General features: G+C 39.4%; 2 protein-coding genes across 4 annotated transcripts in view; one reads left to right on the plus strand and one right to left on the minus strand.

Annotated features, from left to right (window-relative positions):
* The window catches only part of Mekk1 (mitogen-activated protein kinase kinase kinase 4), a 23953-nt gene extending 16207 nt beyond the window's left edge, over positions 1-7746 (plus strand). Inside the window, exons 9-18 of the mRNA XM_076809790.1 lie at positions 2497-2913; positions 2977-3084; positions 3154-3313; positions 3374-3827; positions 3913-4278; positions 4357-4544; positions 4623-4791; positions 6353-6475; positions 6550-6701; positions 6789-7746. Of these exons, the coding sequence (XP_076665905.1) occupies positions 2497-2913; positions 2977-3084; positions 3154-3313; positions 3374-3827; positions 3913-4278; positions 4357-4544; positions 4623-4791; positions 6353-6475; positions 6550-6701; positions 6789-6974 (2323 nt within the window). The 3' untranslated portion in view covers positions 6975-7746. The remainder of the gene's footprint in view (positions 1-2496; positions 2914-2976; positions 3085-3153; positions 3314-3373; positions 3828-3912; positions 4279-4356; positions 4545-4622; positions 4792-6352; positions 6476-6549; positions 6702-6788) is intronic.
* Chat (Choline acetyltransferase) overlaps positions 7736-23171 on the minus strand; it is a 197016-nt gene continuing 181580 nt past the window's right edge. For all 3 annotated transcript variants that reach the window (XM_076813694.1, XM_076813608.1, XM_076813779.1), the window contains one exon: positions 7736-17971. In XM_076813694.1, the coding sequence (XP_076669809.1) occupies positions 17762-17971 (210 nt within the window). In that variant the 3' untranslated portion in view covers positions 7736-17761. The remainder of the gene's footprint in view (positions 17972-23171) is intronic.

A 23171-nucleotide genomic window follows, 5' to 3' on the forward strand; every position in this document is an offset into this window, starting at 1 on the left:
CAGATGCCGTTGTGGGGCGTGAAAGCGTACTGTTGCCAAGAGCTCCGGGCAGTCAATTTGACTGTGTATTAACTTATAAAGGAACAACAGATTGGAAACAAGCCTCCGATCACTAAGGGTAGCATTCCTTGTTGTCCGAAGTGCCGGACCACAGTCATGGTCATTGAACGCATTGGGCAACCTGAAGCTCTTGAAGCCAGTCTCAAAAATTTATGTTGAACCCTTTCGACAAGGCTTATGTATAGCTTATATCTTGGGTTCCAGACCACCGAGGCATGATCCAACAGCGGTCTAACAAGTGACACATATAAGAGCTTTAGTGACTCAACCCTTCTGAAATGCCTGCCAAACCTTGCAATGAAGCCAAGGGTTTTCATCGCTTTACTGGTCATTGACCTACAGTGGCTTCGAAAATCAAGGCCCGACGCTATCATAACACCGAGGTCATTAACTTCAGAGACCTCGACCAGGGGGGTGTCGCTCAACCGATAAGTCCATGCCACAGCACTGACAGCCCTATGGGCCCTCATAAAAACACACTTGGCAGTGTTTAACTGCATCTTGCTGGCGGTGCACCACCGCTCGAATCCACACAGGTCATCCTGAAGTTTCTCCGCGTCCTGACCGTCACGAATAGTTCGGAAGACTTTCAGATCATCCGCATAAAGTAAAAATTTACTATTCCGGAAAATGTCTCTAAGGTCGTTAATGAACAGAAGAAAGAGAAGAGGTCCAAGCTTACAGTAACAGGAGCAGATAGATGGTTCTGGACCCTGACTACCTGCACCCTGCCCATCAAATAAGACTCAATCCAGGAAAGCAGCGGGCCACCGAAGCCTATCGAAATTAATTTATTAATCCGGATACCGTGGTCATCCGTATCAAAAGCCTTACGAAAATCCGTGTACACGGTATCCACTTGAAGACCATTATCAAGGGCAGCAGAGACAAAACAGTATTACACCGCCAAAATTGTTGCTGTTGATCTCCCAGGGACAAATCCATGTTGCTCCTCGCAGATGATATTAGATAGGAGAGGTGTAATTTTCTCAGTTACGATGTCCTCAAACACCTTCGACAGAGATGATAATTTACAGATTGGCCTGTAATTTCTAACATCAGAGCGGTTTCCCGCCTTAAATACTGGGGTGACAAGACTGCTTTTCCAGACAGTGGGAAAGACTCCTCTAATTAGCGAAGAGTTAAAAATATGCTAGAGAGGCTTAGAGAGGATAAAGCAGCATTCTTTTAATAACCGAGGAGGGATTCCATCCAAGCCCGGGCTCTTATTCGCATCAAGAGAATTGAGCTTACTATAAATTTCGCTGATATCGATGGGTAACGTATGTATGTTTACTCCACCGTTGGAGATCGCAGCCGGATCCACGGCCGGCCCCACTCCCGACGGAGGAATATACACAGAACCAAAAAAGACGGCAAAAAGGTCAGCAACCGCCGAAGGTGGTGCAGCTGAGGTCTGCTCCAGTTCCATATTACATGGAATCCCCTGACACCCACGCTTAGTATTGACAAACGTCCAGAAGCTACTGACATCTTCCAAAACAGAGCTCTCGACACCATCCATATATACACGGTGATCGCGGTCCATGTTAACCTTACACTGCGCACGGAGTGAAGAGAAGTTCAAATAATCACTGTATGCCCCTGATTGCTTATACACCTTATGCGTCCTCTTCTTAGCCCTAATAAGGTATCTCAACCCAGGGGAAAACCACTTCGGATATGTGGACCGTGGCACCGATATAACTGGCACGAAAGCATTTATGGCTATATTAATATGGCCGTATAGGCAATCAAGGGCTATACTTGGATCAGTGCCTCCGGTTAGCGAGTCCCAGTCGACCGAATTATCTTGACTTTAAACAAGGGGATTCCTCATCCTGGGGAAGTCCCCTTGTTTAACGTCAAGATATGTAAAGTTATCCCCAGACAACACAGTTTCGGTGAACAATCCTATAAACCCTGTGTAAAGGGGTGGGTGGTACGCATCCGGTAAAATTAAGGCATCAGTAACCAAATCAACAATTACATTGGAGTGACTAAGAAAGATAAGGTCGAGCATGCCATCGAACGAATTGAAGACCGTATCCATTTGAGCCAAGCTGCAATAATTCAAACACCCAAGAAGAAGGAGGATATATTTCTTTTCTTCTTACTTTTTTCTTCGCAACCTAAAATATTCGAAACATTCGTATTGTCCGAAACGTTCAAGTCCAAGCTTCAAGCTACTCGACAAAAAAAATTCGAGTTTCTTGGTTCTTTGGGGCCGCTCGAAATAAAAATCGAGCTAGTCGGTTTTATCGAGCCGATCGGTTCTTTCGAGCTACTCGTTTTTTACGGGTACTCGCCTCGGCTCGGGAACCGAGTCTCGGCTCGGCCCGAACTTCAAGCTACTCGGATATTCGAGTACTCGAACAGCCTTAATTGATATCTTGTTTCTTCATTCCTGTGTTCACTAACGAAACATTCTTTTAGAGCTGCTTTCGTGTTCCTCTCGCGAGTACCATTGGACGTCGTGCACGAATTTTTGAGAATGAGATTAGAGCAGAAACCAGAACAACCCAGTCCTTTGTCTGTCCGACAACTTATGCGAGAGCTTAGGGAGGGCCTTAGAATCGCGTGTATCCATCGCGACAGGTTTGCCGCCCATTCTTGCGCAGCTATCGCCAGCGATGACAGCAGCTGCGAATCACTGTTCCAAGAGGACGTGAAAGATTTTGATGAGAGTCTGAAAGCCGTTTTCGAAGTGTACCTGGACTACCTGCAACAATGGGTCGACATGGTGCAGCACGATAGCTTTCACAAGAACTTAATTATGGACGAATGGATATTCGTTAAATCCGTTGCTGGAAACATTTCCGATGGGTATAAAATAGCTGGAGCAAAATTTTGGTAAGCGTTACTTTCCAGCGTTTGTAAATAAACTGCCCACTGTTTACAACCTCCTGTTTATAGTGAAATTGCGGGGATGATGATCGAGCAAGTTAAGGAGTTCCTGAGTGAGAGACCTAGAGAGATCAACGAGAGTACAGAGGATTGGAACGACGATGACTGGTCGAATAAGTAAGGAAAGGATGATTAGTTTCTCTGTAAATTACTTTACAAATGTGTGTTTCATTCTGACCTATGTAGATTGCAAGTTATGTTCGTGGGTCGAGAATGGCAAGGGATGTTTGTGGAGGCACGGGAGAAGGTCGTGAAGAGTGTCGTCCTGGCTAGGTGCTTAAAACGTGACATCGAAAAGTGGCCTGTATTTACCACGGAGCTGGATGAATCGTTAATAGCTTTGAAGGTAAACGCCGTGGAGGTTTCGATACAAATTTTATCTTATGAAAAAGGTTTGTGTACTTAGGAAACAGTCATGGACCTAAGGCTGCAGATAACAGCCGTTATTGTAAACTTTCAACGTGAACTGGAGGAAGCGGGTGAACCGAAGGCTGAGTCTGATCGATTTGCCATGCGTTCAAGAATAAGGGAAATACTCCATCAGGCTTATCGGATGGGATTTGACTACCACAAAGAAACCTGTAAATTATTCGCGCTCGAGGAAAAAGCTGTTTTGGCTCGGAGCCTAGTCTCGTTTGCCCTTTTGTGGATGGAATTCGTTAGAACACGCTGCGAGCGTGGAAGAGGCTTGAGGCCCAGGTGGGCTAACCAAGGTTTAGAATTTCTGATCACGGTGTGCGAGCCGCATAACACTAAACATTTAACTGACGAGGAGTTCGAAGAATTGAAAACGTGCATGGATCGCTGTATATCGCACGTTGTTGGGAGCGCCAATTCTGCTACGAACGTGGAAACAGAAAGTGAGTATCTATGTCTCTGTGGTATTGTCATCGAGTCGCCGTTGCACCGTGACAAGCGTATACAGTGGAAATAATCTGATTTCAGATTTAAGAAGATTGTCACGTTCGAGAGCTTCGTCGCCTAGCCATACTAGGAGTAGAGCCGCGAGTCTGAGCCTCTCTCAGAAACCTAGGGAGATTCTTAAGTCTCCCGACACCCCGTTGAATTCTAAAAAAACATCCCCGCCGTGTGTAGTTGACGGGAACGTAGCTGTGATTGCAAACGCGTGTGATCGCAGTGTGTCTAGGCAAGAAAGAGTTATGCTCGCTCTGAGAAAGGTAGAGTTCGAAATTGACGATAGGCTAAGAAGTCGTGAACTTATTGGGCAAGTTACAGATAGGAAAGCTGTCGACAGGGTTCGCATCAAAGCGAGGAGAGTTACGTTTACCTGGCAAAGAGGAATTAAAATCGGTCAGTTTGAACGTTTAGTAAAATTCACTTGTCCTGGTTGAGGTTTCCATTATCATCCGTAAAAACCATTGATTCCAGGTCAAGGGAGATTTGGTAAAGTGTATACGGTGGTCAACAACCAAACTGGTGAATTGTTAGCCATGAAAGAAGTTCAGTTGCAACCTGGTGACCATAGAGCCATTAGGCGGGTCGCCGAGGAGTTACAAATATTCGAAGGAATTCAGCACAAACACTTAGTCCGATATTATGGGCTGGAAATTCATAGAGTATGGTTATGCATTTGTGTGGCATAAAAATTCTTTCGTTTCAAGGATTTCTCATCAGGGGTGTTGCTTTTATTGCAGGAGGAGATGTTGATCTTTATGGAGTTTTGCGCCGAAGGAACTTTGGAGAGTCTGGTTGCGGGTAGCGGGATTGGTTTACCGGAATCACTAGTTAGAAAGTATACTCATCAACTTCTTTCAGCAGTAGCAGTGCTGCACTTTCATGGAATAGTACATCGCGACATTAAAAGCAAGTGTCACGTAACATATTTTAGCGATATATCCATATATTCGCGTATCTTTATTAACACTTTGAGTGGCGCAAGCTTTGCCAAAATACGGTTTCGAGTCGGCGATTGCTTCTGCAGAGAATGTTCTGTCCAATTCGTTCCGCACTGTGGACATACGTCGACAGTAACGAACTAACAAGATTAGGGTAGATGTACCGTTTGTGGCCATTGCACTGCTTTTGGCCATGTGCATAATTAGCTTATTTGTAAATTGCTTGGAAATCATTATTATGTGGAGAATTTCACATCATAAATATTCTGTTTAGTATACCGCCAGAAATATAAGGTTAGATTTATTGCTTACACGGAAAAATATTATACTTTTTAAGAATTGGCCAAAACTGGTACAATACCTTAAAGTGGCCACAAATGGTGCGTCTACCCTATATAACGCAATAATTAATTCGCTGTCTTACCTTTTATCTGGGTTTAGACGCAATTTTATTTTTACTGGAACAAAAATAATTTATATATCCACTCTCTTTCCCCTTCAGTACCATACAGATCTTGTTTCTAAAACTCGGTCATATCTTAAGGGGACCTTCTGGTCTAGAGCCCAAAAAATAGGTGCTCTTTCGGAATTAATTACAGGAAAACTACTATATATAATTTAATGCGACTTTTTGCATTGTGTTAAGGATGTCTTAAATTATAGAAATATATTTTTTGTTTTATAATTAATCATTGCAGATGGCACTGGGGAGTCGTTAAAGTCAAGGCGTCAAGAAATTGATCCAAATCGGCGGAACCTGTATCTCCAAAAGTTATTATCCGAATCGACTGAAACTTTTCTTAATTTGAAGGATATACTTCCGGCTAGGGGGGAAACCAGAAAAAAAATGCAAAAATGACTCTTTGTTTTAGAAAATAACACTTGAATTTTGAAATCACTGTTTCCCTATAGTTTTCATCTTTCAACGCCTTTGAAAATTATAAATTTTCAATTTTTGTAATTTTTCTGGTATCCCCCCTAGCCAGAACTATATTCTTCAAAATAAAAAAAGTTTCAGTCGAATGGGATAATAACTTTTGGAGATACAGGTCCCACCGTTTTGAGAACTCTGTTTCGAGAAAAACGCGTTTAAAGTTTTACGTGGGCGCCGCGTGGCCGGTTGTTAATGCATTTGCCGCTACTCAAATGTCTATAACTTCGGGAATTTTACGAATTTCAACAAATCCTTTTATATGCGTATTCGTAAAAGGTTGACATTCGAAAAATGAAATTAAAAAAATTCGACTTTAAGACTGGAAGGTCCCCTTAATTTTAATCTTAATATACAAAGCAGAGAGTGTTTGTGTGTTTGTCTGTCGCCTAAAAACTTTCGAACGATAAACTCTGAGATCACGAAATGTGCCTGAGCTCATTATACCTGACTAATCCAGATGAATGTGACTATTTTCAAAAAGAAAAAAAAGATTATAAAATCAGATAGTAATGAATAGTTTACGAATTACTTAAGCGCGTGAAATTCAATGAATCATTGTCTATTAATTATATTACTATTTATATTTTGTGTACAGCTGCAAATATATTTTTAACGGATGAGGGCAATTGCCTGAAACTTGGTGATTTTGGGAGTTCCGTTCAAATTAAAGCACATACCACAATGCCCGGAGAATTGCAAGGATTCGTTGGCACGCAAGGTGAGTGAAATGAATATGTTATTCTCTGGTCATAGTTTAGAATCATAAAATTAATACAATACTTCTATGTACAGCTTATATGGCGCCAGAAGTGTTTATGAAATCAGAGACTGGCGGTCATGGCAGAGCCGCTGATATTTGGTCGGTTGGTTGTTGCGTCATAGAAATGGCCAGTGGCCGAAGACCTTGGTCGGATTATGATTCCAATTATCAAATTATGTTCAAGGTACACCATGACAATCACACTTCTCGTTACACATTATTTTTCCCCGCACATTTGGTAGCGGTCTTTTCTATAAGCAAACTTTTCTAGGTGGGAATGGGTGAAAGTCCAGCGTTACCAAAGAATCTTTCCGTGGAAGGCATTGATTTAATTAAGAAATGCCTGCAACATGATCCGAAGAAGAGGTTACACGCGAGTGCCTTACTTACGCTACCCTTCGCGCAGGTTTACGAAGATGTTAACGCTGATTTAACGGTGCTACGTCATCAAGCGTAAATATTGAGTTACAAATTCTTTTAGTACGACAAAATTAGAAGCGTAATATCATTGTTACGTGCATCGATAATTAAGTGTATCATTCATTTAACAAACCCTGGTAGCCAGATCTGGGCAGCAGAATCTGACATCAGAACCGTAGTCGTTTGTGTCCGCAGATGACTGCGTTCTGAGGTGCAGAGCCTGATGTCAGTGCCTGATGTCAGATCAGCAGCAGATTCTGCCGTCTGCTACGGTTCTGACGTCAAACTCTGCGCTCTCATGCCAGAGCCAGACCCTGCTACCAATCTGATTTCAGACTGGAGACAGATGGTTATCAGGGAAGGTACTCGTAAAAAACCAGCTCTCGAATTGCCTTTAAATTCTTTTTACATTTCTGTGGTTTGGATGACTTCTAGTTCCTAATAGGTTCACACAAAATACGTGGAATCTAATTATTCTATTCGTTAAAGAATCTGGCTATTCAGTACTAAGATAAATAAGACGTTGTTGGAATTTCCGTGCATGTCACACGATTTCATTAAGATCGTCAAAGAGAAGTGTTCTTCTAGACTATAATATCGAAATGTTGCGCAGCTGTCGTGGCATGTAAATTTCTAACATTCCGATCTTTGGAGAGAGGTATTTGTATAAACACATTCAGAAGTGTACCTTAAATTATTTTCCAACGTTTCAAGCGTGCCGTTCTATTTTACTCGACCAATGTACTACGGCTGGAGCGAACGCTGAATTTGTAAATAGAATAAACTAGAAAGAAAACGTGGTGTCACAATAGTGTTTATTTTTGCACAAGGAAACGTACACACAATACAACGTACTCGCTTTGAGTTAATTTAATTACAGAGGTATGCCGTGTATAATTTCCGTATAAACAGAAAGCGAACTGTGCTTACGAGCTTAATAACCTTCAGCTACATTGCATACGAAGACGACTACTTCGCGACACAATTTCCTTATCGCGAGCTTCGGATCCTTGTCGATCGTTACAATCCCTACTATTTTCGTTATCACATTTTATAGAGCCATGCGTAGAATTTCACGCTAACGACAGTAGTCTTCGTACGAAACTTCTTATACTTCGTTGAAATAATGTTCCACCGAACGTATCTTTGTATACTACTTTAGTCCAGTTGACTTTTATTTCATAAGCAATCCTATCGATTCACGAGGATATGTTCTATTCGATAAATTCATCGCTATGGTGGCTTTCGCCTGATATGCGCGATATTCTTGGCCGCAGAAGTGCAATCGCAATGTTTCGTGCGATATGTATCTTTAAGTAACATTCTATTTTATCTTAAACATAATAGGTATTTTGCGTCTTAAGGGCTAATACAGAACACTTTCATATATATATCGTACATATATACGCGGGAAAACATGTATACACTTTCTCTAACCGTACGAGAGACGCGCGACTTTTCCGCTTGATATGTATGTCGCACGCGTGCGCGTAAAACGTATAGCTGTAGTACGTACTTATGCGTAGTTTTATTTAGTTAACAATACAAGGAACCACCGCGATTCCTCGCGTCATTTAGAGATTCAACTCTGTGGCATGAGATAAAGCAGGATTTCTCTTAGACTCTGAATACAAAAACTTTCGCGATTTTAATCTAATACTCAACAAACCCATCCTATAACGACGATATAGTTGAAACTACAGTTTTTCGATGGAACATTCGCGCTTCCACGCGAGGGAACCTCTGCGAAACTTGAGGACAATCCTGCTAACACAGCGCGTCTGCGCACGCTGTGTATAGCTTACAACAAAGCGTTAACGAACTGTTTCGTAAAATATGAACGATGTTAACAGAGATACATTATATAATAGGTATATATATATATATGTATATATAGCAACTAACAATAAGTAATAGATCTATAACGAAGTCGTAAATTTGGAGGTTAAGTGGTAGCATTGATTGAGTCTGGAACGCCCAGGTCTACGCACTGAATTCCATTCTACAGTTCCATGCATCTTGTATGAGTATTAATGGCGGCTAAATGAGAATTAAGATATTGTACGCACCTCTGAATCAGGCGGAAAGATATGTTTAATTTGATGCTTGAAGGATTTTACGAGTTCGTTCTAGCTCTATCAGAAGGAACGCGTATAATACAGTGTGCACTCGTTAAGAGCTCGGGCCGGTGGCGAGCTTACAGCGCGTAAGGAACACGTTTCTAGCTCAGCACCGTCTTTAGGCATAGGCGCGCTGGGCAGTCGCCAGGGCCCCATGGAAGTAGGGGCCCCAAGGGGCCCACAAGTCTCATTTAAGTCCTGTTCTCGAGGGTGGGCAGGGGCCCCAGTCAGTGCCGTCTTATCGTTTTCGGGCACCCTGAGGCGAGCTCCATATGTGGCCCTCTAAATTATTCTAACTTAAATAATATAAAAAATACCGCGCTAACACGCGCAGTGAATAAGTATTAAAACAATTAAATAAATAAGATTAAACGTCCATTCCACGAAAAAAGGCACCATTTTAAAATCTGGGGTATTCGTTATTTTCTTTTCGTTACAATTGGAGGGCCCATTTTCATTTTTTTCTAGCTTTTATAACCCATTTTTTTAATTTTTCGAGGGCCCCCTGAACTCCGGGGCTTAAAGGCGGCCTCTTTCGCCTCCACGTTAAGACGGCACTGGCCCCAGTGCATTGCTTTGCCCAGGGCCTACAATACTGTTAACACGGCTCTAGCTTCTGTCTCGTTGAAGACGAGAGTGAGGTTAGGGGGATTGAAAGGGAGCAAGGAATGGTCTGTGATAGAAGAACCTTGACGCTTTAACTCACGCATTTGGATGCCTGACACTGCCCTTCCTATGGGCCCACGTGCAATCTTACATGGAGAACGACTCTGCTTGTTCGTTATAAGCTCGCATGTTGGTGAAACATGTGGGCAGTGTCAGGCACCTAACACTGTCCTTTCTGTGGGCCCACATGCAATCTTATATGAAGAACGACTCTGCTTGTTCGTTATAAGCTCGCACGCCGGTGAAACATGTGGGCAGTGTCAGGCACCTAACACTGTCCTTTCTGTGGGCCCACGTGCGATCTTATATGAAGAACGACTCTGCTTGTTCGTTATAAGCTCGCATGTTGGCGAAACATGTGGGCAGTGTCAGGCACCTAACACTCCTTTCTGTGGGCCCACATGCAATCTTATATGAAGAACGACTCTGCTTGTTCGTTATAAGCTCGCACGTGGGTGAAACATGTGGGCAGTGTCAGGCAGCTGAAGGAGCGAGACAAAGTATCACATTTTGATTGTCTCGTACTAATCCTCGCCCTCTTTGAGACCCTCTACAGCTTTCATAGCTTCTTGCTCTCATCCTCGCGAGGCAGGAGTGAAGCACAAATGCTGGGGATAATGAGCTCATAACGAGGGAATGCTGTACTTGTACGCGGGTAGATAGTCGGTTCTAAATTAGAGAAAATGATGAGTACGACAGGGTGGAGGGTAACGATATGCCAGCGTGTGGATAGCGCCGACCGAAAATAACACTTGGTAATGTGTTTCGGGAGGGGGGTGCTCTCACTATCGACAGAGTTCGTTCGGGTACTTAGGTGAAGTAGCTTTAGTTAGAGTAGTTACTTAGACGTAGAGAGATTAAAGTGATAGACAGATAGAGCTATCGTCGACGTTCGCCGGTCTATCGGAGAGGGGCGAACCGCCGACCTACCTAAGAATTGGACAAGAGTTTACTGTGCGGGCGCCAACACACGAACGATTGGCCACGTTTAAAATTGTGTTGCGACAGATGAGGTCCGTGCGCTAGAAATCTCTTCTCTACCTAACGAGGTCGGAGTCTCAGCCTCTACTCGTGTATTCTGTCCCTTTTGTTGCATCTATCGCAGGTCGTGGATAGTGGGCGATTAACCGATACCCTTATCAGCGTTAGGGAATACATAAAATAAGTTTAGAGCTAGCGGCAACCAAACGCGCGCGATGAATCTTCAACGTTCCCTTGGAATATAAAATTGTCTCGTGATCGAAAATAATTCGAGAATTTGAGAGCTTTATAGTAATTGCTGAAAGATAAGAAACGCGGGAAAATGTAAGAGGTCTTTTGATTCATTTCTTTGGTGTAGAATTTCGTAGTATCGAGGGAAACACTTTTTTTATAAGATTGTCATAAAAAATAGGTTTAAAGATTTTGTTCTGTTATTGTTACTGAGAGTTAAGTGGTTTTTAATTGTCATGGTAGTTGAAGTGCAAGAGCGCGGAAGTCAGATTCCGGAAGTTCAGATTTCGCCATCTGTATGGGGTAATTCTATTTTCCTACATAGTTTACTCTTTTTATAATTTTGTGTTACTTTACGTGTGATCGTAATTTGAAACAATTCAAATTTGAAACCTGGAAGAGTATCCCTAATTACTTGCAATAATGTATAATTCTAACTCTACTAAAAGTGGAAAAAAATAATGAGTATAAACAAAAATAAATACACGTAGAGAATAATTGCAAGTAAAACCAAAGATAGAAATGGTACGCCTATAGGAATATTAAATTAAAATTTATAAGCAAAATGACACGAAATTAAGAGAGAAGTAAAATTAGAAAATTATTAAAATGATATAAGAAAATATTACTACCATTGCGATAACCAGTAGAAAACCACAATACAAATTTGAAACCTGAAGTACTTTAATATGACTTGGACTGGTAAAGCTATCCAACTTATTTAATTATTCCTTCATAGGACTGAAATAAAAAAAGATAACACTCCCTTAAAAAATTATTAAACAGTCTTGTGATGACCTTATGAAACTTGAAAAACTATATTTCTTGACACATAATATTCTGTACAAAAAATGATAAAAGGGTGTTCTTACATTTCCCTGCATTTTATGTTCTAGCAACTACTGCATGTGCGATTTATCTACACATTTTTAAAAAATACAAAATTAAAACTCGCCGCAATCCACGCAACGTTCCCGTTTCAAATTGTATTTTGCATCATAAGAAACCAGAGTTGGGCATTAACTAAATAAAAAATTATTTAAATAAGGATAAAATAAAAGTTACTTTACCCTCAGATTTTTCGAAGAATAAAGCTAATTTTTCTATTCGATAAACAAAGTTAATTTCTTTATTCGACAAATAAAGTTAATTTTTTTATTCGTCGGGAGTTTCAGCGTCGAATAAATTTTTTAACTTTATTCGACGGTGTCTCCGGCGTCGAATAATTTTCTGGCGCGCGTTCGGGCCGCTGAGAACCAGGGACAGTTACAGTTAAAGTTAAAAAATCTATTCGACGCTGAAGTTGAAATTCTCGACGTATAAAAAAATTAGCTTTAAATAAATAAATTCTTGTGGAATAAAAAAATTTACTTCGTTCGTCGAATAAAGTTAACTCGGGTTAACGTTATTGTTACTTTATTACTTTTCTGTAACCCGAGTTAACTATATTCATCACATAACGAATAATCTTTAACTATTATTCGTTACTCGAAATTTTATTTAAACAAAAATTCTGCCCACCTCTGTAAGAACCATATCAAATCCAAAAATTCATCTTTGAAAATTACCAAACAGATTTGCCATTTCAAAATATAACGTTTCCAAAATCCCCAGGTATATATAATCTTGGAACTCGAACGCGACAAATGTGGAATCAAGTGGATAATCAACAAATGGATAATCAAGCTTCGCGATTGGAAATTAGTTCGCCGATATGAGAGGCACATTTGTGAGATTTCATTGCGTCGCCTTGGAAATAATCATGAAGATCTTTCACGAGACAGAATACAACCCTGCAGATGCATTGCATGCACACACAGTCAACAAAACATACACCTCGCATAGAAGCGGTTAACAATGAAATTTATGCTCGCCGAGCTAACAATTAAAATGCAAAGGAACCTTATAGCTTTTTCTTCGTTAAGTCAACAACTTATGCTAAAATGATTGGGAAGCTAGTCCACGAGCGTACTGTGGAATGTTTCTTCTGGCTCCTACGTCCAAACGTTACAGCCTCTAAATATTCCCCTAGATATCTAACTACCTAATCCCCTCGGTTACATTCAGACATCACGATTCCCTAGATTACTTAAAAGTGACGAGGTTAAGTTCGTCCAAGCACCGACAGCTCGGCGACAAGTTACAATTAATTGGAACGCTAATAACGTTCGAACGTTAACCATCGTTGAGGGATTATTGCAGCTAATCGACAAGGAAATAACGAAAACGTCCACTTCCCCAGGAAAGGAACTTCAACTGCGCGGAAGTTAACGTTCGAGGATCTTTGTAACAGGGCTAGAGCTTTACAATGACCGATCGATATATATATTGCCTACTACACGCAGCGACTACCGTTTTTAAACATCTTCGTCTCTGTTAAGGGCAGTTGCAAATAGAAAAGAAACCTTTCAACAAATCGAACTTTTGTTTCTCGCGTGTTTTTACATTGCACTGTCTTCTGGGCAGGGTGATGTAGGGCTTTATGCGTACGCGGTGGCGTTACTATTAACTTTCTAAAAGTTTTTGTTCTTCGCATGAAAGTACACGTATCTTAAGAAGTATTTAAGGCAGAGGTAAAATTTTAAGTACATTACTTTACAATTAAATTTGGATGACAAGGGATTATTATTATGCCTTAAGCTTGGAGATTGAGCGTACTTAAGTTTTAATACGAAGGAAGCCATGCTTGTTGTTTCGTATGAATTAAATTGAAGTTTTATAGAAATAATTGCATTTTAGTCATTTTCATGGTAACACTGTGAGCACGATAGTAGCCTACTTTGAGCGGGGGTGTATTGAGAATATGTACTTAAAATTTCAAACATCTGGCTCAAATAGCTTCTCAGAAATGTGCATGCAAAGTAGATAAATTGTGCATGAGAAATGAACATTTTCTCACAGCCAACTTGTAGGTGAATATACATGAAAAAATTACTATGCGTTAGGCATAATTTTTACTCTCAAAATGTTTAAAAGTACCCGTTTATAGATCAAGTTAATTTTGCCCCTTTGCGACTTGCGTTTTTGGTTTATCCGTAACAGTGTAATGGAATAATAGTACGGTAAATAAATAATAATAAATTTAACTAAATAACAGTATAACATAATAACTATATATACAATACAGTAATAACAATAACAATTATAAAAATGTGAAAATTTTCTAATTGTGCAAGTGCCCTTAATCGAATTCGGTTGCCGATTATTTATCAGATAAACGTTCGTAAGCATGTTCTTATAAAGGGGGCAACGAGGTTCTAATGGCCACATTGAGGAGTTGCTCAACCTTTTGAGGCTGGCGATTACTCTTCTTTTTAGTTTTTTGATAATCTCGAGAATTTTGCAGCAACGATTGAGGCATCGATGAATGGATCTCATTGACCATAACAAGCCTTATAGAGTTCACATATAGTACATTTAAATGAATTATTCCGCTGGGGGTGGCTCTTTTAGAGCAGAAAAACTTTCGCCCAAGGAATTTTTTTTGTGTTCACCCAGCTTAGGTGTCGTGTAGCATATTATCGATACTATTAATGCAATATTATCGAATCCTTCGATGAATCTCGTTAATCGTGACGAAGTAAAAGCAATGTTTTTTTTTAAGTTACTGTAATCGTTAAATCGCACGTTTACTATATAGTGCATTGTAATGTTTTATTCATTAGTCTCCAATCTTCCATTTCCCAAAGGTTTCTAATAACACATTTTTCAATCTAGATAATAGTATCTTCTTTTTTTATATTTTTTAATTAATAAAGTAGAATTGGGTAGCAATGCTGGGAGGAGGTAAGAGTGTGCGTCAACTATTTAATTCGTTCCATAAATATCACTATTGGTTGGTATACCTGCACATGAGTATTTGTTTCGTCTCAGGCCGATGATTGTGATATATAAATTGGAAATTTTAAGAAATTTTTGGTGACAATCCCAGATAGCACACCGACGTCTGCTAAAGTCTTGAAGACGTCTTAAAGACGTTCATCGACGTTTAACGTCGTTAATCAGGAAACTGTACGTCTTTAAGACGTCTTTTAAACAACTTGTAGACCACTATAAGACGTCTTGTAAGGTCTGGGTTAGGAGAATAAAAATTTCACATTCATCTTCAAACAGACGTTTTAACGTCGTCTTAATGACGTCTTACACAGTCGTTCAAAGACGTCTTGACACAGTCGTTCAAAGACGTCTTGACACAGTCGTTCAAAGACGTCTTGACACAGTCGTTCAAAGACGTCTTGACACAGACGTCTAAAAGACGTCTTAACACAGTCGTCTAAAAAACGCCTTGGCATAGACGTCTTAAAGACGTCCAAAACAGGGGTCTTAAAAACTTCCCGACACAGACGTCTTAAAGACGTCTCAATAAGGTCGTCGGACGTTCAGACCAAAAACAGACGTAAAATGGACGTCTAAAGTCGCGTCGTGTGCTACCGGGGTTACTTTTCTGACAAGGAGAGATTCCCAGGTGCCCGCCTCCGATTGCTTTGAATTTTGGATATGTTTTAGAGGACCGAAAAATAAGATATACGTGTTTTTTTATAGCGGCCCGTTTTCATATTTAGGGGGTGAAACTAATCTCCAAAGTTATAAGATTTTCAGGTTTTCATCTCCGATTGCTTTGGTTTTTGGATATGTTTCACAGGACCGAAAAATAAGAAAATACGTGTCTTTTTATTTTGGCCTGCTTGAATGCATAGGGGGTGAGACCACCCCTTAAAGTTCATAAGAATAGTTGATGCCCGCCTCCGATTACTTTGAATTTTGGATATGTTTTAGAGGACCGAAAAATAAGATATACGTGTCTTTTTATAGCGGCCCGTTTTCATATTTAGGGGGTGAAACTAACCCCCAAAGTTATAAGATTTTCAGGTTTTCATCTCCCATTGCTTTGGTTATCCAAAATTCAAAGTTATCGGTGGTGGGCATGAACTATTCTTATAATCTTTGGGGGGTGGTCTCACCCCCTAAATATGAAAACAGGCCGTTATAAAAAACACGTATATCTTATTTTTGGTCCTCTAAAACATATCCAAAATTCAAAGTAATCGGAGGCGGACACCTGGGAACCTCTCCTTGTGAGAGCCGTGGGAACTATTTTCTTAGAGGTTTCACATTATAGGGTGTGTGTTTTATTGTTTCAATAGATTTAGATAGATATTAAGTAAATACTACCTAGTATACAGGGTGTCCCACTTAACTTAAACACCTTGCATATCTCCGCTGCTTTTGGTCGTAGAGAAAAATATCCAGGAAGGAAATTATTCCTCTTGAAATAGCAAAGGGGTGTGGTTGTGAAGATATTATTTTTTCATGCCTACGTCTCTCGAAATTTCAAGGCCGTTGCTATTTTCTTAGATGACTTGACATATTCTTGTTACCTTATTGTTGTAGTTGACAAAGGATCTAGTTCAACCACGTATACACTGACCTTCTGATGATTCGTGACAAATAAATGTTACATTAAATTCGTCACAAGCGTACGAGAGAGATAAAGTGAATACAGAACCTCCTTGTTTCAAGTCATCTGAAGCTGAGTGTGTTATTCATGATTCAATGTACCTTGTGAGTTACAAGAATATAATAATATAAACATATGATTCCTTTTAAACCGATGAAAGTGACCGTGAACAGTCGAATTATATGACTTTGAAAAACTTATATCTTCTTAACAACACTTATCCCTTTAATAGGAACAATTTCCTCTATCGACGTTTTTTTTCTATGGTCAAAAGCAACTGAGGATGTTTAAAATGCCCAAATTAAATAGAATACTTTGTACTTTACATACGAATAATTCCTAGTTTAATATGCTAATTTTGTTACAGAAAGAATGGAATGCTACAATGTGGTAAATGCGTTGCTACATCAATGATAGTAGAGAGCCAACGAAATAGGGGAAAAACGGAATCTCTTCAGTGAAAATGAATCCCTCTGCTACAAAATTAATCTCCACGTTCAACGTTTCAGTTATCACATATGAGAATTACATCACTCTGGAGTGTACTGGTGTTATTTCCATCGCAATCCATCCGAAAAAATACTATCTTTTATCAAAAATAGCTCAGTCTCTAGCTTCGTCTCGATCGCAGAGATTCACCGATAAGAATGTATCGCGATACTCGATAAATAGTATATTAAGTAAATAATTGACGATGTTCCGCGACAGCTTATCGAACAAACACCGAAGCTGGTCGAGGGGTGAGATCAGCATCTACGAGTAGGTATATTTCTTCCCAAAGTGGCACGATTTATCTGAGCAACCTGCGCTCACGCGTGTCTCTAGTAACTCTTCTACGAATACGAGCGAAGGGATGACTTCCGAGGAAAAGGAATCGTCGAGACAACCCTCTGTTCACGAACGCAACGAACCTAGCGTCGACCTACATACGTTTGCCTCGTCGTTGGAAAATTGACCGTACTAGGAAAGCTATCGGCTACCCTTAACGAAACTGAATGCGAGTACATTCTAACGATGATACCGCGAGGTCGTTAAGCAACGATTCGCCTAGAAGAGCCCATTAATGCACGATAAGATGCACGATTCGATATGTATGTACTCCTGCTTCCTTGCCAACAAGCAGGTATCTAATAAATTGTGCGAGCTTGGGTTACAGTCAACGGTAATTATATGTCTATGGTAAACAGTTTTCTTCAACGTCTACTATCCATGCTACGCTAAATACTTTCATAGACAAGCTCGGCCGAGGTCTCGCCCACGGCACGTGCCACCCTTCGTTTCTTGTAAAACTCACGTTCCTGACTAATACTTTCATTGTATACTTTCATTCGAAGTAGCGACAGTTTCGTTCGTCATCTCACCCCTCGTTTACCGCTGGCCCGCGTTCTTCACCATCGCCGCCATGTCCCGCAAGCTCTGCTCGAGGGCTTGCGCGAAACGCGTTGCGTTCGTCCTGCCGTCGCTGTGGAATGCGGACACGGAGAAGATGAACCCGTTGCTTCTCAGGTTGTAGGCGCATCCGTAACCGTCCGGCACCACTGGCCCGTAGCCGATAATCGTGTCGGTCTTCGTGGTCACCTGAAAATTAAGTACACTTCACTTGTTGGCATTCCTGAATTGCGAGGGATGTAAGTTTGTAGGTAGGGGAGAGCGGGACAAACGTAACGGCGTTGTGAAAGTAACACACCTTCTCTCCTCTTCCACAAACATTTTTAACATGTTTGATTTATACAGTTACTTGTGGGACATTCCACGCGAGATCGGACACTTTTTGGAGTAATATTTCGGATGTGGCTGAAATTTGAATATGTTGTAGTGTTTAGGGATATATAAACATATCTCGAAGGATTTTTGATAATTTGGAAAAATGTCGATTTTACAGCTGTTTGAAGGTGAGTGCTAACTTTTTTTCAATAAATTATAACTATGGATGTAGTAAACGGATGGAGATGAGTTTTGCGGTACTTATAGAGAAGACATTGAAGTTTTAAAAAAAAATTATTTCAGTTTAAAAAAAAATTGAACAATTTTTATGCAATTATTTTAAACAAATGCAGGTTTTTAACATCGGGGGCGATTTTAAAAATCTAAAAAAAGGAGAATATAGTTCTACCCTTCCCCTTGATGGACAAATTTTAAAAAATATGGACATTTTAAAATTGGCCCTGTAAAAATTGCCGAAAGTTGACGCTGCGTCGCCCAGCACCGCGGTACCCGCAGCTGCCAAGTGGCTATACCTGATATTCTTATACAGGATTCTCGAAAATGGTAAGTATTTGAAAAAAACTAAAGGAGGAAAACTTTTACTGTTTTTCATATCCAACATAATACGGTATCTCAATTTTTGGTGTTCGTGATATTTTCCTTGAAACGGGGTGACTTTTAGTTTTTTAAATGGAATGCTATATATTTGATTACCCAATATGAAAGCGACTGTCAAGACAAATTCAACCATATGGTATACTATGACCTTGAAGGCCACGCAAGGTTAGGAATGAAGTAAATATATTGAACTATCTATCTAGTAGATAGGGTTTATTTCTTTCATTCCTAACCTTGTGTGGCCTTAAAGGTCATAGTGTACCATATGGTTGAATTTGTCTTGACAGTCGCTTTCACATTGGGTAATCAAATGTATAACATTCCATTTAAAAAACAAAAGGTCACCTTCGTTTCAAGGTAAATATTGCGAACACCAAAAATTCAGATACCGTATTATGTTGGATATAAAAAACAGTAAGAATTTTCTACCTTCAGTTTTTTTCGAATACTTACCAATTTCGAGAACCCTCTGTAAGAATATCAGGTATAGTCGCTTGGCCGCTGCGAGTACCACGGTGCTGGACAATTTTTACAAGGCCAATTTTAAAATGCCCATATTTTTGACAATTAGACCATGAAGGGGAAGGATAGAACTATATTTTGTATTTTTTTCAGATTTTTAAAATCGCGCTGGTTGTTAAAAAACTACATTTGTTTAAAATAATTGCACAAAAATGGTTAAAAAAATTTCTTTCTGAAACTGAAGAAATTTTTTCATAAAACTTCAATGTCTTTTCTACAAATCGCCGTAAACCTCATCTCCATCCGTTTACTACTTCCATAGTTATAATTTATTGAAAAAAAGTTAGCACTTACCTTCAAACAGCTGTAAAATCGACATTTTTCAAAATTGTCAAAAATCCTTCGAGATATGTTTATACATCCCTAAAGACTACAACATATTCAAATTTCAGCCACATCTGAAATGTTACTCCAAAAAGTGTCCGATTTCGCGTGGAACCCCTAGTGTAGGCGGTGATTGAAATTTGAGCATGAATACAAGTAGTTCGAGAAGACGCGTGAATGAGGAGTACGATAGAGGAGTGAAAGATGAGTGTTTAGGTTTATGTCGTATGGGTCGCTGTTCCAGGAATTTGTCTTCAAGGACTGATTAGTAGAGAGGAAGGGGTGGGGACGATAATAAAAAAAGAAATGAATTTATTATGAATAGTTAGATTTTTGTATGTGTGTGACAGTTCAGATGAAATTTTAATCATTGTCAGCTTCAAGTTGGCATATAAGACGGCTCAAAATATCCTGGGGTTTTAACAGTTTTCGATTCGTTGCCTATTCTATTTTGAAAATTTAAAAAGTTTTTCTACTAGAAACTGCTAGAATTTTATATGCCTTATTCTGCATCTGACCATACAATTTGTTTGTTTAGGATTCTTCTGGTAAAGTTTTTTTATAATCTTGTGGTAAATAAATAAATGTAAGTATTTTTAATATATTGTTAAAAGACGCGTTAAAATTATATTTACAGAAATATACATGGTACTACATGCCCATGAGCGTGCAGAAAATTTTGTTACACGGTTGTGATGTCATTGAGTTTTTCGATTTACCAATCGGCGTTCTTTCTGAAGAGGCTTTAGAAGCGAGGCGTAAAGAGAAAAGGAAACATCGACTACTAAGGGAAGATCTCGAAGCCGAAAATTCAAAAAATTCTGAAACTTTGTGAATATGCAGGGGATTTTCTCCTGATTACAATGCAATTTTTGTTTGCTACCCAAATTCACTCGAAAGGGATGAAATTAACCCCCGAAAATTCGACTATTTTGCGATTTTATGTTATAACTCGCGAACTATAAGAGATAGAAAAAAAAATTCCAGACAAAAGTTACTTCTTTTAATTAGATTTATCATTTGGTAAAAAAATTATTTTACAGTTCACGAGTTAGAACACAAAATCGGAAAATGATCGGATTTTCGGGGGTCAATTACACCCCATTAGACTGAATTTGGACAGCAAACAAAAATTGCGTTGTAATCAGGGGGAAATTCCCTACATATTCACGAAGTTTCAGAATTTTTGGAATTTCCGGGTTCGGGATGTTCCCTTGTTAGTCAAGTAACCCCGTCCAACATTGTCAACATGTCCTGCGTACTAAACTCCCACGCACCGGATAAAATAAAATACCCTAAATTATAGTAAATGTATCACGTTTCCACAAAATATTCATGAAAAAAACATCCAGCAACACTTAGTGGACAAAAATTCATAAATAGTCGAAACAAAAATATTTACTTCCCGCCGACCTTTTTAGATCTTTCATTCTCACTGATAGAACACGCAAGTTTTTGTCACGGTGACACATTAAATGGCAAGCTAGTCATCCATACGCTTCAATATCGCGAATCGCAGCATAATTTAAACATAATACAACAATTAAAGGGAATTAGTCAACCCACAACCCACATTCCGATCAGATTTTTAATGTTACTTTCGACTTAACGTCGGCTGGAATCTGTCTTGACAATGCTTTGCATTTTGGATTTTCCTAATCGAGCACAATCTCAACGTTGACACATTGTTCCCATAAATACAAAAAAAACAAAATGAAAACGACACACCTGGAGTGCAACTACTGTTTGGAAATACATTTTACGCGTACTTTATACATTTTACGGCTACTGTGACGCCACCTAGGATTTCGTTCCCGTTGCACTTCCGTTATATTATTCCTCATAAAAATTCAAGTAATTTTTGTATTTAACATTTCTTTCTATGTCTATTACTTTTTCGGTTATACGCTTTAGAAGGTTCCCACCCCTAAATCTTGAGGGAGTAGTTTCACCCTGTAAACATGAATTTCCGCCGATACAGACAAATACTTGTCGAATAGTTCCGAATGGTGTGCTTGTATACCAAGTTTCATCGAAATCCTCGATTGTCAAGTGGCAGATGGTAGTAACATGGACAAAGGCGGAAAATTTTTGTAAACAAATAAACAAATGAACCAAAATTGTTTCCTTTTACATTTTAGTAAACCATTGCGAATTATAACTTTTACACGGAAAAAGATCGTCCCCAACCCTCGCGGTTAGAAATTATATGTAAAATAACGAAAATTTTAATTTATTTATAAATTGTTGGACGTACAAACATTTCTTTCGCAGCGCGTTATACGGCATCAAACACTGAACATTTTGTCCATTTACGGTTTTCTTCTACCTCGCACCGTTACAAAGTTGTACTCGAAAAACGAAAAATCGCTGAAAATTTGGGGGCTGATTTCACCCCCTCGGAGTGTTTTTCCGCAGAAAAAAAATCGTTTCTTACATACTCCGACATGCTCTACAATCGTACGGAGTTTCGTTACAATCAGAATTTTCGGGTTCGATATGTTTCCTTGTCAGTTGCTTATAAAGATACACAACTGCAGAGTTCTTGTAGAAAACACTGTAAGTGCCACAAATCAAATTCTATACTATATTATCACCACTGGCACGTAGAACTGTCACGTCCCGGGTGAGGTCTTTTGGGAACGATGACATTAGGAAAGGAGAAAGACAGGCGCGAATCTAAAATCCAGCACTCTGCGGTTTTGAGGGATGTCAGGCGCGAATCTTGAATCCAACACTCTGAGGTTTTAAAGGAAGGAACGTCAGGCGCGAATCTGTAATCCAACACACTGATCGTTTTGCAGGAAACTCAGGCGCGAATCTTAAATCCTTCACTCTGAGGGTTTGGGAGGAAGAAACGTCAGGCGTGAATCTAAAATCCAGCACACTAATCGTTTTACAGGGAGGAACGCCAGGCGCGAATCTATAATCCAGCACACTAGTCGACCAGGGAAGTTTAAAGGCTAGAGCGTATTTGGGGAACACCCGTTAGCACTTTGTTTTGGTTTACGTAATATCAGATTTACCGTTGCATAGGCACGAAAAGTTTCCTCGTAATATTTCTTGAGAAATTCGTCTATACGTGCAGCTATGCAAGGGAATGTTAGTAGACACTGTCACTGTTCTCGAGTTCGCGATCCGCGATCAGCTGTTTCGCCGACTCGTTGGTTTGTATCTTAGTACGTTCGTAACTAATGGTTGAACACAAATAACTTGAAGCAAGATTTTAAACAAAGCGATTTATTAACTTCGTTAATCGGTTATTATAATCGTGCGAGGGGGCTTTTAGCGTTGGCACAATATTTGTAATATGGTTATAACATTTAATATATATATATGGACATGAGATACAATATAAGTCGTTTAATAATGATCGTTAATAATAATAATATGATAAGATTGCGATAAGCAGTTATAAACGAAATAATAGAATAGTAAGATTGCGATAAGCAGTTATAAACAAAATAATAGAATAGTAAGATTGCGATAAGCAGTTATAAACGAAATAATAGAATAGTAAGATTGCGATAAGCAGTTATAAACGAAATAATTGAATAGTATGGTATGGTGGTGATATGCACAATAATATTAAGTAATATAAATGGCTTAC

Source organism: Andrena cerasifolii, chromosome 1, assembly GCF_050908995.1.
Source record: "Andrena cerasifolii isolate SP2316 chromosome 1, iyAndCera1_principal, whole genome shotgun sequence".
NCBI classification, from domain to species: Eukaryota; Metazoa; Arthropoda; class Insecta; order Hymenoptera; family Andrenidae; genus Andrena; species Andrena cerasifolii.